This window comes from Zalophus californianus, chromosome 3 (genome assembly GCF_009762305.2).
Source record: "Zalophus californianus isolate mZalCal1 chromosome 3, mZalCal1.pri.v2, whole genome shotgun sequence".
Classification (NCBI taxonomy): Eukaryota; Metazoa; Chordata; class Mammalia; order Carnivora; family Otariidae; genus Zalophus; species Zalophus californianus.
Window position 1 is genome coordinate 193,117,608 of NC_045597.1, and position 18,823 is coordinate 193,136,430.

The 18,823-nt window shown below is 54.2% G+C and overlaps 1 protein-coding gene across 8 annotated transcripts in view; it reads right to left on the reverse strand.

Moving 5' to 3' along the window:
* The window catches only part of HDAC4 (histone deacetylase 4), a 293,729-nt gene that overhangs the window by 143,160 nt on the left and 131,746 nt on the right, over nucleotides 1–18,823 (reverse strand). For 7 of the 8 annotated variants that reach the window (XM_027588587.2, XM_035726567.1, XM_027588586.2 and 4 more), the window contains one exon: nucleotides 10,486–10,557. The exons of the other annotated variant lie outside the window; for it this stretch is intronic. In XM_027588587.2, coding sequence (XP_027444388.1) covers nucleotides 10,486–10,557 — 72 coding nt within the window. The remainder of the gene's footprint in view (nucleotides 1–10,485; nucleotides 10,558–18,823) is intronic. 8 annotated transcript variants of the gene reach the window in all.

Sequence of the window (18,823 nt, forward strand, 5' to 3'; positions counted from 1 at the left end):
TGAAGAAGGCCTTTCAGAGCTCCCTTCTTAGTGACCTCCGGACATTAGCTTATGCGTTTCACCTAAGAGCTAGGAAGCAGCATGGCCGGTATTACCTAACACTGACAGTTGAAATATTTAAAAATAGAAGGTGTTTCTTCCACTTGGCAGAAGAAGAGGGCAGTGAGCGGGCCACATGAGACGGGGTTGCACTTCTCGGGGTGAGCCAGCCCCTTCCAGCAGGAGCCCCCAGGGCAGCGCCATGCACTCCATGGGGGCTTTCTAGACCGGAGGCGCCCTGCCCCACCCCAAATATCCAACAGGGAATGCAGCATCGTTCCAAGAGCTCTGTGGGTCACGGGCGGGGGGACCATCCAAGAGGAGGCTGGAAATGTGGGGCTTTAGTGTGTGTTGGGGTGGGGGTAAGAAGCAGGGGTTAAGGTTCAGACTTGAACGTCTAGACGCGTGTTAAACACTCAGCCCCTTGATGGCCATATAACCTGCGGTCCTGACGGGCAGCAGCTTCTCACCGTTCTCATGGGGGGGTGGAAGGCCCAGCAGCGCGCAGTCCTAGCAGGACGGCAGGGGACGGGCGGGGACAGCACCCGCTGCTGCCATTCTCACCAGGACTGCTGTAAGGGTTGGCGATCCCGTGCCATGATGCAAGCCTGCCTCTGGCGCGTGGACACTCCAAAGAACGATTTGGGAGAGAATGCACTGGTAACTCTCAGCAAACAGCGTCTACTAAAAAATTATGAACAGTGTCTACTTTACAGACATCACACAGAGATTTCATTTCCATACCATCTGTATGCCAATGACTCCTGATGTTAGGCCCCCAGCCTCAGCTGCCCCCCATGTTGGGGCTCATGTTCATACCTGCCTTCTCAACATCGCCAATGGGGCACGACTTTTCAACAGTCCCCCCAAGAGTGGCTTCATCTGTGTTCCCACCTAAATTCATGGCAACTCCACCAACAACTCCACCATGGCAACTCCATGTGCTCAGAGCCCAGACCGCGGGGTCATTCTCACCTCTTCTGCTTCCCTCAGGGCACACCTGCACCCCCAGTGAATCCCATGTCTGTCCAGTATTTCTAGACTCTGAACCATGTTTCCCATGCTTGCTGCCTCTACCCTGCCTGAGCCAGGTCCCCTGTCCCTCGCCCCGCCCCACGTGTCCATCACTGCCTGTAGCACGAGGCCAGAGGTGTCACTCACTCCTGTGCTCAGAACCTCCAGGAGCTCTCCACTCTCTCGAGGACAAAGCCCTACCTTGCAGGATGGCTGCAAATCCTTGCTGACCCACAACCGCCCCAGCTCTTGCCAAGAAAGCGCCTCCTCTCCTGCCCCCTGCTGGCCCCAGGCGCACCCCCTCTGGCCTCTGCACCGGGCCACTCTGAGCACCAGCAAGTCCCGACCTGCCTACCCTCGGCCCCTGATGAAAACCTCCGCGTCTCCGAGCTCCTGCCCCTGCCCTGCTTCCCGGCTATAGTTCATTCACCATGTGTGCGGACCGGCTGCCCTCTCCCCCAGGATGAGCTCTGCAAATAGGAGGGATCTTTGTTTCATTCCTAAGCATATGCATCCCGAGTGCCAAGGGCAGAACCTGGCACCTAGACGTCCCCATCACTACAAACGGGTGCACGAGTGAGCGAATGGGTGAGCCCCGCGCCGGGACAGCAAGGCCTTCCTAGGCCACTTTATGGGCAATTGTAGAAACCCACAGCCAAGAATGCCATCTGTCCTTCCTGCTTTTCCCTCTGCAGCACTTCTAACATCCCAACGCTCCACGTAATTCAGTGCCACCGAGCTTGATTTGGTGAGAGCACATTTGGAATCCGGTGCCCAGCACTAGAGAACACAGCTCTCCTCAAGTATATCCTGAAGACTCGCAAAAACGGACCAGAAAGCAAACCTCAACCAACTTCACAGGCGTGGTCATTTCCAACCATGATACACTAGGTGAGAAATCAGTAATGGAAAGATGTCTTCAAAAACTTCGTACCTTCGATGAAATACACTTCTAAATATCTCATTTCTTCAAAGAAAACAGAACCATCAAACAAAATTTAAGGAGGCTACAAATTAAATACTTCAAGTGAGAACCTACCAATACTTCAAATGAGGACTTAGCCCTTGTGCCCGCAGAGAAGTGTGTAAACGTGTATGCTGACATCCGAAGGAACAAAGGTTAAAAATTAATGTGTCACGTTCAACCTGAGCGTTTAGAACACGAACATCCGAATGATGCCCCCAAGGAGCAGAACAGAGACAAGACTGGGAGTCAACAGGCCAGGAACTGACTGTGCATCAGAGGAAGGCAGAGGCAGAAGCTGGGTCTCTGAAGGGCAGTAAACACACAAAGCTCACAGGACACACAGCATGCCCTTGACTCCAACGCCACCACACCCACCCGACCCCCATGTTCTTCCTGAAAATGTCTAGACCCTGGCTACCTCCAGAGCCACTCATGCTGTGGGGCTGGCCCGGGAGCTGAGGCAGGACAGCCACGCGGACACCCGAGTCCCCCCAGTGGGCCTGCCCCGAGGCCGGCCACACACAGGGCTTCCCTGAGGCATCCGCGGCCTGAGAGGAGCACCAGCCCATTCCACAATGGCTCCAGACGACAGCAGCGGCCCCCACCTGCTGCCTGGCCTCCCGCTCCTGCCTGGCTCCCCTGGGCTGCTCGGGAGCTGCCTGGAGATGCAGATGGTCTGGGTTTGGGTTGACAGCACCCCGGGCAGCTGGCACTGCTGTGAGGCTCCCCACACGGGCACTTCTCCGTCAAAGATGGTGGCCGCCGTGTGACTGAAATGCATAGTAAACAGGACCACTGGAAACGAAATCCTGTCTCGGGCAGAACATGGGCAAGGCTGGGCAAGGCTGGGCAAAGCTGGCAAGGCCGCCTCCCTCACCTGGGCTGAAGGTCCCAAAGACCCCCGTGAGGGCTCCACAGACTCTCTGGCTCGTGTCCCTCCCCACCACTGCCTGGATGTGCAGGACACAAAGCTGGTGAGAAAAGACAAAAGCACAAACGTTGGATGCCTTGCTCAGTCCTGGGCACGTGTCTGCGATGGGTGACGCTTCTGATCACAAACACCACAAAAGTCGGCCTGGGGAAAAACCCTCCCTTCTACCTAATAATCTCCTTCAAATATCCAGGAGGACAGTGAGGGATGTTCCCTACCTTCTGCGTCCACGCAGATCCTGAGGTCACTGCAGCCATCACCACATCCGGGCTCATGTGGACGAGCGGCTGAGAGCGTGGACGTGGAGGCCCAGGCCCACACCCTCCCCGTGAGGCTGGCAGGACTGATGGACAATGTGCCCATGCAGGGCAGGGGAGCCCCCAGCCACCAGGACCAGCCACACCCCGGAGGGTTCACCCCCGGGTGCCTTCTCCCAAAGATGAGCAGATAGTGGGGTCACGGGACCGCCCAGAAAACCAACCCCTTGCAAGGCAGAGTCCAAGCAGATAGACAACTGTTTTCAAAGCCCAAATCCACAAGCCAGACGGTAGACCACATCGTCACTCTGAGGGCAAATGTCACTTCCTTCGCAGCTGTGCCTTGGCCCCTCTGCCGGCTCTGCCCTCAAGGACAGTGGCACGCCAGGAGGAGGCCGCTGGGCCAGGTCCCACGCCCAGGTGGGAACAGGGCGCCCTCCACCTGGGCAGCAATGAATGGGGACTTCTGCCACATTCGGCACTGAAAACGTCAACACACGTCCCTCTCTCCAGTTCCCCAGCATTCCAACGGCGTCCCTGAGAGCCTGTCTGGGGAGGTTCAAGTGCGCACGCAGGGAAGCACAAGCAAGAGAAAGGAAGGAGTCAGGTGGTGAGTGACGGGGGCCGAGGGTGCCTGTCCTCTCTCCTGCACACGCGGGGCTCGTGGCCAGAGAATCTGAGAACGGCCAGCGCCGTCAGCCAAAGCGCCGCATGTCCCCCGACGGCCCACAGCTCTGGGACGCGGACAGCCCAGGCTGCAAGCTCCCCTCCTGCTGGGCCCCCAGTGCTGTGGGGTGCGGCCCACGCTCCATCACCTACGAAGGCCAATGTCAGTGAGTGCCTTGGGCACAGGGGAGGGAGAGGGGCTGGGTTCACAGGACAGGAAGCAGACACAAGAGAGTTAGGCCTACCTCTTCTCTGAAAACACCATCCTGAGGCACAAAAGCGCAAAATCCAAAACTTTACACCCTAAAGGACCATACTCAGGAAATAATCCATCTTCTCTTCTGTAAATTCCACCCACCAGTGAATTCACTGGACTCCAAGAAAAGCGGCAAGGCCGGTGGGTAACTTGGGGAGGTGTCTGTAGGAACGGGCTGGGCGCTGTGGTTCGTGATCTGAAGAGCCTTTGTCCCTCTTCTCCCTAACGCTCAGGCCCCCGGGCAGAGGGAGAGCTCCTGGGAGCACCGGCAGCCTGTGTCTCTGGGGCCCCCGGGGGCTCGCGCTGCCACGCTCTTCACTTCAGATGAAGCCCCTGAGGTTCTTGTGCACCTGCATGGCAGTCGGCACAAGCCCGCTGCTTCACGGCTCCGTGAGTCCTCCTCCGGGGCCCACCCCATTCACCAGGCCCGGCATCCACCAGAGCATTAAACATTGAGTAGCTTTGGGTACTTGATGCAGGAAAAAGCAGACACGGTTCCAACTTTATAAAACACAGAGCTAAAGCCCAAGTAGACCGGAACCCTCACAGGAGACATTCTCCACATAACTCAAAGCATTTCGATGTCAGGTTCCCTGCATGGGCTGGTTTTGCTGCCTTTCCAACAGGAGTCCCAGGGTTGCCATCACAAAGGCTTCTGGGCTGGGGGAGAGGGAGGTGGTCACCCTGGAGGAGCAGAGCAGACAAGAGCCTGACTGCTGCCGACAAGAGGGTACGGAGAAGACGGTGGGGAGCTGAGGGAAGCCCCTGCCAGGCTGAGCGGTCACGTGACACCAGAGGCCGCCCAGGCGCCTGCTTGAGGCCACGCAGCCCATCTGAGTCAGGCAGACCTGCAGAGCTGCTGGGCCCCAGGCCTGACTCTGCGCTCACTTCTTTCAGTCTGGAGTGCAAAGTGAGAGCACAGGAGTGGAGCAAGCAAGGGAAGGGGCAGGACAAACGGACAGTGAGGGATGCTCTGTGCTTGTGCCCCATGAGATGCTGCTCCTGGCACGGTGGCGTTCCCACGCCCAGACTGCCCCCAGGAGGGCACAGACCTGATGGAAGGGTGGGGAGGAGCACACAGCATGGAGAGAGCCAGGCTGCTCTGGCCAGTCCCAGGGAGATGGGCTGGGAGCCCAGACAGGACTGAGAAAGGAGGTACTCGGGGTGGGCAGGCCTTGGAAGTAACAGCTTTCCACAATTCTGACTGGTGAGGACCTTCGGCCACGGACGGGAAAGTGGCATTTGAGGGTTCCTTGGCAGCACGGCTACGGAAGAAGGCAGTGATGGAAGCTGGACGGGGCAGGGCGGCATCCTTCTGTCCAGAACGACTTCCCACAAGTGACTCCGAGGCCCCTGCGAACAGCTCCTAATGCACACCACACAGGCGCATGTGGACGCAGCTGCAATCACCCTCGGGGGTTGAGGCTACGTGGACCACAGGCTCCTAAAGCGGGCCTAACTTTATGTCACGGCTGCTCACACAGGTTCTCGGGCGAACCTGCTGGAGGGAGGGAAGTGGAAAACTTCTCAACATCTGTTTAGGCTGAGCGAATCGAACTGTGGGATTTTCACCCCTCAAGCTTTCAAACTGCAGGGTTTGACTTTGTCTCTTTATGTTCTACATTTCAGTTTTCCTCCAAACCTGAAAGCAAATGATCAAGCAGGAAGAGCACAGCAGGCCCCCCGCGACGCTGGGGCACATGCTCATGCAGCGCAGCCGATGGGCATGGGGTGCCCCACACGCACCTGCGTCTGCGGGCGGGGCAGAGCGCGTTCCCCACAGCACAGCCTCCCGCCTGAGGGAGTGACAATGGAGCCAGGATGAGGAAGGGTGGTGTCCGTCCTGCCAGCCCCGCCTGGCACTTGGGCAGAAGCCACCCAAGGCAGCACAACGCTTTACCGTCCTTTGCCGTGCCCCATCTCAAGCCCGAAGAGCCCAGCTTCCCATCACAGGCACACAGGGAGCGGCATCTGAGAATTACCTCGGGGGCGTGGTTCCCAGGGGAGCTACTGCTTAAGGGAACTCATCACCTCGGGTGCCAACAGGGAGGTTTTCTGGCACTTTCCCAGGCTCATTAGGGGGTCATGCATGTCTCATATTTGCCTTTACCTCATCAGATGTGTTTTCTCTCACCAAAATTAAACAACAGTATAAGAAACATGCCTGGGAGGCAGCAGAAGCTGCTGGCACCAGCTAGCCTCCCATAGCTTCTGCTCCAAAATTCAAGAGGACGGTCAAGAAATCCAATAACCCCTTGACAGTGTGGGGGTCAAATATCTTTTAAGATGTGGGAATCCACAGCTAAAGCTAAACCTCACTTTTTTCTTAGTTTGGGTAAGGTCTCTCGAGTTTCTGTAGTTTCTTCAAGAATCCACATTTTTCTTTTAAAAACTGTACCTTTGTTATATAGCCTCAAACAGAAACCTGCCTGACTGGGCCACACATGCTTTAGGGGCACACATATGGAGGGCGATGGTGCCTGCATCCCATACCCGCGGAACATGCTGGAGCTCCTCCTACGTACAGCTCCCGTCCTTAGAGCCAGCCGCCACGTTCCCCCAGGCGCAGGGGTCACAGCACTGCTGGCGGTGGTCTCTCCTGCAGCAGCACAGAGCAGAGGAGGTCCTGCCCCATAATTACGTGCTGGGGGTCCTGAGAGAGTGCTCCTGCCTTGAGGATCCCTGTCCCCTCTCCATGAGGTGGAGCTGCACAGGGCAGCGAGGACACTCGGCTGCCATGACGAGTACACACGTGATGGACAGCAGTCCCTGAGCATGCCATCGGGTCAACAGTGTTTAATATGTGCATCCTGTTCTTTTGTTGGTAAAGATTTTATTTATTTTAGAGAGAGAGAGATAGTGACACAGATAGTGAGAGAGCATGAGCAGAGGGAGAGGCAGAGGGAGAAGCAGGCTTCCTGCAGAGCAGGGAGCCCGATGTGGGGCTCGATCCCAGGACCCTGGGATCATGACCTGAGCCGAAGGCAGATGCTTCACCGACCGAGCCACCCAGGGGTCCTGTGCACCCTGTTCTTATTCAGTCTTGTTTTCTTCCACTTTGCTCCTGGAATGATGGAGGCACTGTTCTCTAACCCCTTCACTCAATCAAGGCTGCTGAGCGTCCACACTGTGCAGAGCCAAGTGAGCTCTGCTTCCAGTGCTGGAAGCCAACTCCCAACACGTGGGGTACCATGTCTCTCTTCCATAATAAACACACATTGTTTTTATAATCAGAGGGAAAAGTCTGTTACTTCAGAAAAATGACAATGATTCACAAATGAGTTCCTTAAATGTCTCTCAAGTCCCCTATAACCCAGACACCTGGCTCAGGTGGCTGTATGATCCAGGGGCATTTCCCACTCCCCTCAAACTCCGACATCTCTCCCCAGCTAACTGAGCCGATGATGTGCCTTCCACAGGACTCTGGCTCAGCCACCGTGCTGGCACCCCAAGTCCCCAGCCGGGAAGAAGAAGGACGGCCTCCAGGAAGGGGTAACAGGTGTCCATAACCGTGTTACTCCACTTCTTCAAGAAACAGAGGAATGGGGCACTAACCAGGCGTCACGGTAACAAGAGCGGTTCTACGTGACGGGTGGGCAAAACGGCTGCATGGTTTCTCGTTTATGATGCAACTATTTTACAATTACAGATTTGAAAACAAGGAAAGCCTAGTTTACATAGAAGAAGTTACGGGGGGGTTGAGAAATCAGAATTAACCCAAACTAAATAGCATTTTGGCTTTTTTCTTCTATAATACAGACTTTTCTACCATGAGACATCATTCTTATATGAATTACTCCACGTCTCAATTCAAGACGGCACACAGATAACGGAGAGGACTACTGCTTTCTCTCTGATGTCAGCCTGCATAAGGACCGACCGCACGTAAAGAGAACCAGTATCAGATGGCGCCATTCACAAGCAGAACGGCCCAGCAGTGAGACTAGACCAACAGTGCAGAGGGCCGTCTGCGCCACTCCCCACTCAGAGTACGAGTTCCCATGTGAAGGCTGGAGTCATTCCTGCAAATCACATACACGTATGGGTTTGTTTTCATACTGCCGAGCGTCATGAGGGTGCTCAAGGTCAAACTCAATTGTGAGGAAATCTCCCGGGGCAAACTGGCATTGACAGAAAAGTACGTCGAAGAACGTATCTACTCCTGTATCGTGACAATGTGGCTGCAAAGAAGTTTTCACATTAAGTTTCAAGTTCTATTTTCTTGTAGGATGTAGTTTCCAGTGGGGTGAAATGACCAAGCACGGAGTGGTGAAGAAGGCCCCTCACTGAAGCAGCCCTCGACGTGCAAGCTCTGTGACCAACGTCACACCTACCAGCACGCACGCGCCTTCTTCCTTGCCGGCTGCCCATGGGCGTGGGCAGTGCAGACGCTGACTGCAGGTGAGGCCGGAAACGCAGTATTATCCAACTCTGACCAATGGGGATCTGGCGACCAGGAAATTAAATGACTTGCTTCAATGCCATAGAGGCACGCTCCCCAAGACACCATTTCTCAAGTTGGGGTGGCCCCCTCAAAGAAGAGGCCCATCAGGACCATCCCAAGATCCTGAACCAGCTCTGTCACAGTTAAGTCACATGCCGTTGTCAGTGTGTCTCTCAACGGGACATGAAGAGATGACATCTATCCAGGAACTACTAAAATCAGACACATATATGTGATCCTCTTAAGAATCCTGCAGACAAGGCATTATTATCCCCATCCACAAAATGAATTATCAGCCTAATGAGGTCAGACCTCAGTACAAATCTGAAGTCCACAGGCTGTCTCACACTAAGCCAGGGGGAGTCCTTTATCAGGTCTCAACAGGCCGTGTGTCCTTCCCAAGCCAAAAAATTAATCTGGAGCCCACCTCTTTCTGGTCCACTTGGAAACAGCACATACTTCCATGGCCTATGGGGCTGTCTGGAAAGTCTCTTCCTCTGCCCCACACCTGGGGGAGCACTAGGAACCTGCCTTAATATGCCCAACCACACAAGGATTCCGTGTTTAAACAACAGTAACACTGGCAAAGTGAACTCAAGAGGAAGTGAAAATGGGCACGGTTTACTTTACATGGGCTGAAATTAAAACCTGAGTGTCTCACAGGCGATTCTGAAGCCTCCTTCCCTGAACCTGGGGTCAAAGTCAAGGCGTGCGGAAAGAGGGTGGAGAAGAGGCATGAAAACAGAAGACAGAGTGCGCTGTGAGCACCTGGGGGGCGGCCAGGCGAGCGCCGGCCCCAGGGACACGGAGCGCCAGAGCGCCATCCAGGGGCCTTTGCAGAGAAGTAACAGGAGCTTCGTGTGTGGGGAGACGCCAGGACAGAGGCTTGGCAGACGGCAGAGAATCATTGTGCAAAGAAGGATTTCCCTTCCTCGACACTTCCAGCCTCTGTTTCAGGGGACCGGGGAAGGCGAGGCAATGGGTCGGTCTGATGGGGGCCAGGCCCGCCCCCTACCCATCCCGGCCAGTGCTTGCAGAGAGGGCAGGCAGGATGGCACCCAGGAAGGCTGGGGTCCAGGAGATACCGCAGAGCCACGACCACCGAGACAGAGGCCTCGGTGCGTGGTGAAGGCAAGGGTCCAGCAGTGTGGTCTTGAAACGTGGGCTTGGGACTCTATGGTGCACTCACACCCAGGCCTTCAGGGGCTACACTTTCCTCTCAATAAGGCCGAGCAGCCTACACGGGACAAACAGTGCCCAGGCTGTGAGCTGACATCCTGGAGGACACTAGATGGGGGCCAGGGGGAAGTGTTTTACAGAAAAAGAAAAAAAAAAAAATGTTTCCACGGCCATCTAGATTTGGAAAACGTTGCTTAAAGCATGCTACTTAGAAAGATCGCATATGGAATGAAAAACATAATCACAGCCGATGTTCTTTTGCTAATAAAAAAAAAAAGGAAAAGGCGCCGGGGAGAAAAGGTCACTGACAGGCCTCGGCCATGAGAAGCCTGGGCCGAGGCGAAGCTATGACCTGCCCGCAGGCCCGGGGCTACCAGCAGCCCGACCACGCTAGGCAGGGAACATCTGGCCCCAGCTCAAGCTCAGAGCTTTTCCCCACAGATCCTCCTATGGATCACATCTGGGGTTACATCTCAAATGAGCAGTTGGCACCTTTGGGAAGAACACACCCTCCGGAGCTCAAGACAGAAAAGAACCCCATTTCTCTGCCTCTTTAGGAGCATCAAGCCGATGTCCGATTCACTTCCACGACGGACAGCCCCAGGAGCAGAGCACAGGGGTCAGAGGATCTGATGGCCCACACTACTCCCCCAAGACATCCCCAGTGCGGTGGGGCCCCCAAACAGCCCTTCGGGTGAGCCCAAGCCCCCGAGGCCGGGCATGCTGACTTACCTGTGCTGGGCATGTGGTTCACGCGGGCAGGGTTCAGCAGCTCCACGGGCTGGTCTCGGCCAGAAAGTCCATCTGGAGGACAGAGAAAGCACCAGGCTTCAGAAAGCGCTCTCATTTCAGTGCAAATACTTCATACTCAAGAGTCTGTAAGGAGACTCCTTGCGAACAATGCAAATGCATGTGTCCTTCTTACTTTTAAAGGAGAACAGGTTTGATGCCATCACACATTATTTTTATTTGCTGAATCAGAAAATGAAAACCCCCTTGTAGAACAACCAAAATAGTCCCCAAGTGAAAGATGGCCAACAGCAATTCTGGGCCTACGGACATCTATCTGGCTTGGCTGTTCAGGCTCACTTCTGTTTAGCGGCCACATTATACCTACTTGTGTTTGTCAGAGTGGCTTTTCTGCAGAGACCACAGGCAGTAAGAGAAGCAAAAAACAAGAGCCACTCCTCCTCTTCCCAGATGCTGACAAACTGCCTGGGGTGTTAACAGAAACAGCCCTGGGAGGCCCAGCCGAAAACAGCTGTGCGGGTGCCTGGGGGGGCGCTCAAGGAAACGAAGACACCCAAACACGCTCTCAGAAGAATACTTGGCCAGGTACTCACATTGTAAAGAATCATTTCTTTAAATGCACTTTCTGCCTGGATTCAGGCCCTGTTTCTATCTCTCCAGGCTGAGTGCAAAGATGGAGCTGGAAGCCAGCCACCACCTAAACCCGGAGCAGGCTGCTTTTAGACTGCCTGAGATTTTCCATATTCTCTCAGATAGAAAAGAAAGAAAACTCTGGCAAAACTTCCAGGAATCACACTTTTGGTTTAAAATTAGCTCCTGACAAGTGGTGTAAACCGGCCTGCAGTGACAGGCACGTCATGAGGACGCTGACGTGGCGGTCACTCTCATGACTGACTGAAGGAGAAAGCGCCGGTTTCAGAGAGTGGCCACGAGCTCCCCGAGGCCGAATTTCAAATCACAAAGCAAATAACATCAGATCTATGGACTGTACCAGAACCTCACTTTTCACCCAAAATGGGTAACCACTTGCACACCCTTCACATACAGTTTTACACAACCCCCGTGTGTCTCTGAAAATGTTCACAATCCAAGGACAAAAAGCAACACCCGGAGGAGATCCAAACGTGTGCTCTTGAGATCTGAAGACCCCCAAGGAAATGAGGGAAAGGCGTGGGAGGCCTTCTCAGGGGAATCCACCACGGGGCATCTGAGACTCCTCTCCCCAAACCAGTCACGAATCCCATCAGTTACTAGCCATCACCAGGCACCTCTGGGGCTCAGGCAGTCCAGGCTGTGTGAGCGAGGAGGACCGGCCGGCCGCGTAACACCTTGGAAGCGAACACCAGGCCCAAACACTCACCCTGACCACGTGCACAAGGGCTTCTCCCATGGACCAGGACCACCCCCGACAGCCCAGGTGCCAATCCATAAGCCTATCGCTAAGCCATTGGAGCCCCTGCACTGCCACGGAGAGAGACCTTGAGGCTGTAATAGAAAAGCACTTTGGGACCTTTTTTCCTGAAAATAAATAAGTGAAATTCATTTTGTTTATAAATAAAGTTAAAATTTCATTTTCAAAAATACAAAATTCATAAAAGTATATTTTCTAAAAAATTTGAATCCCACTGTAAATACTTTCAGAAGGCCCCTCTGAGAATCCTAATCTAGCTGCTATTTTTCAGTGGGCAAGGGTCAGGAGCAAGGTGTTTGGAAAACCATCCCATTCGGGGCTCTGCAACTAGGTTCAGAGGAGGACCTCAGCTTCCAGCTGAGCGAAGCCTCCAGAACCAGACACCGTTTAGAAACCAAGAAGCCAGCAAGGTTTCCTGAGGAAACTCCGAATTCCGGGAGCAGTCAGTGACCGCACCAGGCCAGCATCCCAGCTTATATAAAGACCTTCCCTCGAGTTTGGGATGGAGCTGTGTTATGTCTGCCCCAAGCCCCGAAGGTCTAATTACTCCAAAACCAAATGCATAAATGATGCATCATAACACGTTACTTTTATCCACACTAAAGTGGGAAGATGCATCAAATCTCAGTGCAATCAATTCAGAGTATAAGTTAAAAGATGTGTGGTTATGTGTATGCAAAAGTATCGCCTGTGCGTTTTAAATCAAGGTATGGCTTTGCTGAGTCAGCTCCTGCACAGAATGTCTGGACGCTAGACTGGGGTATGCCTCAGTGAATGGCCAGCACACAGGTACGCGCTCACTGACGTACCGGAACACGCTGCCGTGTGACGGGGGCACACTCTGCTCCGTGGGCTGGAAATGCTGGGGCCTGGGGCCTGAAGCATGGGGGAGGGCATGGCCTATGGCTATGATGTGTGTCCATGTCTTTCTTCCCCCGCTGAATTCACAGGGTCTTCTGTGGAACCCACTGAGAAGATCAAGCAGGCACCGGACACATGGGCCACGACAACCCGGGAGAGGTCGTGAGGCACATGGAGGAGCCCCATGCGGCCACCCCCCCAGGACAGGGACCCCCCCGCTGCCCCACCCCAAAGAGCTCGGCCAGCCCACGCTCGCACAATGTGGAGACTGAAGCAATTTCTGTGACAACTGCCACATCATCCATAATACAGAAAACCAAAACCTCACTAAATGAAAAGGTTCAACACCTTCCCTGATGTACATAATTAAAGAGGATCTGCACGTTAATGCTGCACAAAAATGTATGTTTCTTGGACCAATAAAGATACTACGTGAAAAATCCACACACAGGTTACCTAACGAGATGGGGAGGGGACGGGAGGGCAGGAGTGGGGGCAGGGAGGGGGGAGGGCAGGAGGGAGGCGGGGAGGAAGGGAGGGGAGGGGAGGGGAAGAGAGCGCAGAGGAGGGAGAGGAGAGAAGAGACAGGAGGAGGGCAGGGGAGAGGAGGGAAGGGAAGAGGAGAGGAGGGGAGGGGAGAGAGCAGGGGAAGGGAGGGGAGGACTGGGAGAGGCGCCTGTCCCGCCTCACACGCTACAGTCCTACCCGGTGGGGGCCAGAGAGCAGCTCATTCAAGTGAAATCTGCCCTTCCCTGAGGGTCTGTGACACTGGGCACCCCCCCGGGCCACGCACTTACTGCCCGCCTTCCCTGAGGGTCTGTGACACTGAGCATCACCCCCCGCCCCAGCCACGCACTTACTGCCCGCCTTCCCTGAGGGTCTGTGACACTGAGCATCACCCCCCGCCCCAGCCACGCACTTACTGCCCGCCTTCCCTGAGGGTCTGTGACACTGAGCATCACCCCCCGCCCCAGCCACGCACTTACTGCCCGCCTTCCCTGAGGGTCTGTGACACTGAGCATCACCCCCCGCCCCAGCCACGCACTTACTGCCCGCCTTCCCTGAGGGTCTGTGACACTGGGCACCCCCCCGGGCCACGCACTGACTGCCCGCCTTCCCTGAGGGTCTGTGACACTGGGCACCACCCCCGCCCCCGGCCACGCACTTACTGCCCGCCTTCCCTGAGGGTCTGTGACACTGAGCATCACCCCCCGCCCCCGGCCACGCACTTACTGCCCGCCTTCCCTGAGGGTCTGTGACACTGGGCACCCCCCCGGGCCACGCACTGACTGCCCGCCTTCCCTGAGGGTCTGTGACACTGAGCACCCCCCCGGGCCACGCACTGACTGCCCACCTTCCCTGAGGGTCTGTGACACTGAGCACCCCCCCCCCCCCCCCCCGGCCACAGACTTACTGGCTGTTCTGAATTCAAGTCTTAGGCCCCTTTTTAAAAAATTAGGTTGTCTTTTTTCTCCTGATTCAGGGGAATTCTTTACAAATTCTGACCATGGATTCTCTGGCATTTACATGGGACAGACACCATCCCGGAGATGGCCTTTCTTGACGGCCCCATCCATCAATCCTTTTATAGCTCCTGCTTCTCGTGTCAGGTTGAAAAGTCTTCCCTACCTGGAGGCTGCAATGTTTTACGGCACTGTCACCTGCAGGTCCTGTGGCCTTCCCCCTCAGCTGTCTCTCAGCTCTCTGCTCTTGACTCTTGTACACCGTGTGAGGTGGGGCTCTTTGGTCTTTTTCAGTGACAACAGCCAAATGTCTCATCAATATTCTTAAGCCATCTTACTTTCAGCAAGTAAGACTTTCAGCTGGTCAGCACACGAGTTCTGTCAGACATCAAATCTCTGTCCTATTGGCCAATTTGTTTAGACCTGTGCAAATAATCACACTAACTGGTCATTTTACAATAACTCTTAATATCCAGCAAGGCAAGAGTCCCTATTTTCTCCTTTAGAACCATCTTGGGTGATGTGGGTCCTTTACCATATAAATTCTAGAATCAGCTTGTCTTCCAAAAGACAGAAAGACAAGATGAAGAAGAAAGAAGGGGAGGGGAAGAGGGGGAGGGGCGGGGAGGGGGCTCACTACCTCTCGGGGACCATGTAGGCACTTAGAATTGGGAGAACAGAATCTTAGCAAGATTACACCTTCTAATCCGTGAACATGGAATATCACTTCACTTGATTTCTATCGAAGATGCTTTAGAATTCTGAGTGCAGAGGTATTAAACATCTTCAGATTTCTTCCTAGGTGTTTGGTATTTGAAGTAACATATTCTATACAGTACCGTAGATTTAAATCACCGCATGTGGGTTTTTCATCCCAGCACCTCACCGAACTCATTCATTCGATCCTTTATCTGAAGTGGATTTTCCACCTGCAGGATCATGTGTCTGTGACAGCGACAGTTTGCTCCTCCTTTTACTTTTTTCTGGCCTTAGCCTGTTGGCTAGGACAGACGCTGCATCTGCACAGAAACACCGAGACACACCCGCGCTGCTTCTGATCTCACCCCTTCCTCCTCCTTGCACTTCCCTGGGTGTGCGTGCAAGCCCCCCTTCCTCCTCCTTGCACTTCCCTGGGTGTGCGTGCAAGCCTCCCAAACCCAGGGCTCTCAGCGACACGAGTATGAATGCCAGGAAACTCTCACGAAGGTAAAATAATGTGATAAAATATATCCTAAACTGTGCTTAGGGTGGCTCGTCTGGTGTAGGTAGGAAAGCGCCACGGCAGGGCAGGGTGAGGGGGCACTGTGCTGCCTCCCAGCTCCTGGAGGGCAGTGGCCCCTCATCTTCGGGCACAGCTGGTTTTCAGACACTCGGTAGTGGGGTCCGAGGCCTCTGGCAGTAGTAATACTGCCAAGTCTTCATTCCAGCCAATTTTCCTACCCATTTTTACTTTTTCATACAAACTTCTTATTTTAGAACAGTTGTGGATTTACAGAAAAATTAAAAATAGCAGTGTTCTCATATACCCGCTTCCCCCATGATGGACATCTTCCATGAGGATGGCGTGTCTAGATGTGATTAACTGAAGCCCCCCGCGTATTCCAGGTTCCAGCCCCCCACCCAGGATGTCACATGACCCCAAGGTGTCCCATCTCCTTAGGCTCCTGCTGCTGTTCTTAATGACAGTGACAACGTGGGGGAGCGCGGGTCAGGCACTCTGCTGAACGTCCCTCCCTAGGCTGGGACTAGTCGGATGTTCTCCTCGTGACTGGACTGGGCTGCGTGTTCCTATCGTGTGACATTGCACACTACCAACGGGACGCATCGCTGGGGTCGTTGGCATCGGTCACCTGGCCAGCGTGTGTCTGTCAGGCCTCCCCACTGTAAAGGTGCTTGTTTGATTTCCTGTCTACACAACATTCTCTGAAATGAAGCCACTCTCTGTAGCCCGCACTGCCGACAATGATATCAGCTACCCTTCCGCATCCACTTCCCAGGATCCGGGTGAGGGACACGCTCCTGGGGACGCGGCGTGGAGCACCAGACATGGAAGGCAGCCCGGCCTCTGGGTCCCCATGGAGAAGGCAGGAGTGAAGTGCGCGGGGCTGGGCTGAACCAGGGCCGCTGCGGGCACCACCAGCTTGGCTCAAAGCCTGTTCTGCCTGCACCCAAGGCATGACCCCGCGCTCCTCCATCTCATTTCTCAGACCCGGGGCGCATCTCTGAGGCAGGAATAGCAACAGGCCCGCCCTGGAGATGTGCTGAGAATTAATTCTGTGTCTCAGGGGCTACCCTGGGCCTGGTGAGCAGTCAGCAGATTTTCTAGCAGTGAGAATGACAGTATTCCTTTCCTTTCCTCTGTCCGCTCCCATCATCTAAGCCGGTGTGAACTCAAATCTAACAGGGAACATGCTAGAATGTATGCCAGGGAAGGGGTTCTTCCCTCAAAAATGCCTGAGCTCCAGTGTGAGTTTTGGCTTTTGCTCTGCTGCTGGATCCGCTATTGCTCCCACGCACGCTGCAATGAGCAGGAGGCTCTGGGGGGCAAGGCAGCACTGCTTCCTGGGTGCAGGCCGGGCATGCTGCCTCGAGTTGTTGGAGCGGCCGCGACACGCTGTGTTCTGAATGGGGACCGCAGCCCGAGGAGGCAGCCGGTGCTCTTCCTGCCCTCTCGAATCTGGAAGCAGGTGCACCTCGAGGACAGACTGGTGCCGTGGGGGTAGAAGGTGGCTTGCCCAGGATAAGGGCACCAAATGAAGGCCCGGGGACTGATGCTGAACGAGAGAAACCCAGGTTTCCATAAAAATTAACTTACTGATAAAAGTCACATCCCTGCAGCAGGGACACTTGTGTTGGGTGTGTGTGTGTGTGTGTGTGTGTGTGTGTGTGTGTGTGTGCAGGGACACTTGTGTTGGGTGTGTGTGTGTGTGTGTGTGTGTGTGTGTGTGTGTGTGTGTACTGGTATGAAACTCAATGCAGGAAAAAAGCTTTGAAGAAACAGGTAAGCCTTTGTATGAGAGACCAAAACTTAGGAGGGTCTCTTGCCTGGTGAAGGATGGCTTGCCTTGTGCCCAGAGTGAAGATGGAAGGAAATCCCGCTCTGCATGGAGGCCTGGCAGCAAGGAAGACAACTTCTGGCCTCCAGCACACAATATTGCAGGAGAGGCTCGCCCCCCTGAACGCTGCCCCCGTCTCCCGGGGCTTGTGGTAGGGTGCACAACTACGCACCGGCCCTCACATACTGTGTAAGTCAGGGTGGGATCTCTGGGGTCTGGATTCAGTGGCCAATGTGCCTTCCTACAGTGTTGACATGAAGCAACCATTTCCCTGCACCAACCTGAGTGAGCTGCACAATTACCACACTGGACACTGGACCCCCTTGTTTATTTAAATTATAAAAGGGGGCTCACTACAGGGAAAGGTCCCACCTCAGGTGCGGAAATGATGCTTGAGGGCAGCAAAATACTCAAACTCTCCCTAGGCCCTCTGCCTGACCTGAGCCACCCCAGTAGGGCCTCCAACCTCCACCCCAGGAAAACTCGGCCCGCCAGCCTCCCTCCTCCTTTGCTGAGTGTCCTGCCCTCCTCTGGGAACCGCCTGCCCTCCCTCCACAGACCACATCCAGCAGTGCCTGAGTCCAGGGCAGCCGGCACCACTCAGATGCCCCACAAACTCAGGGAGACCCAACAGGCAGTCCCCGGTGAGTCCTGCTGACAGCCCCCAGCAGCCCGGCCCACCATGCATGGTCCTGAAAACTACCAAAGGTCTGCAATAAAGCTTGTGTCTGCCCATTAATGTGAATTAAACTTTAATGCGTTAAATCTTGTGGATTCCTGAGGCATGTCCAACATTAGTTTATGTGTATTTATCAGAAAACAATGAAGATGGAAGATGCAGTCTTTCTCCTTAGCAATATCTCTTCCTTTAGGAAGATCGGGCAGACCTTTAAAACATCAAGGCTCATCTATGAAGTATTCTCCTCCTTCACCTAAAAATGAAAACTAGGTCCAGCTCCCAGTTTATAGGAAATAGGAGCTGAAAGGAACGTGCTGAAAAGACACCAAGAGGCTAAGACCAGTGAGGTGTGGGATGAGAAGACACCCCGCCCGGACAGTGACCAGCTCCTTCCAGGGGCTGGGCGGCCTCAGCTTCTATTCTAGACACGTCATCAATCCCAGCATCCGGATCTGAACAAAGTACTGTGAAAAGGTATTTTCTGAGACCACTGGTGAACCCTAAACCCTGACATGATGTTTGGGAATTCATTTTGTTGAGTGTGATAACGGGATTCTATTTGTTAGAAATACATACTGTAGTATTTATGGGAAAATGCTATGGTATCCAGGATTTGTTTTAAATTCTCCAGAAAATGAGGGTTGGGGAGGGGGCTGATAAGGTGGGGATGGTCTAAAAACACAGGGTTTCGAAGGCTGGAGAGAGGCATGGGGGCTCCCTACACATTAAGGTCTTTTTTCATCTGTGTGTGAATTTTTTCACGGTATTTTCAAGAGACGCCAAGAATAAAAATAAGCCCTCACTTTGTATTTAATAGCATTTGCCCTTGCTTAACTCCTGCTAGGTCATC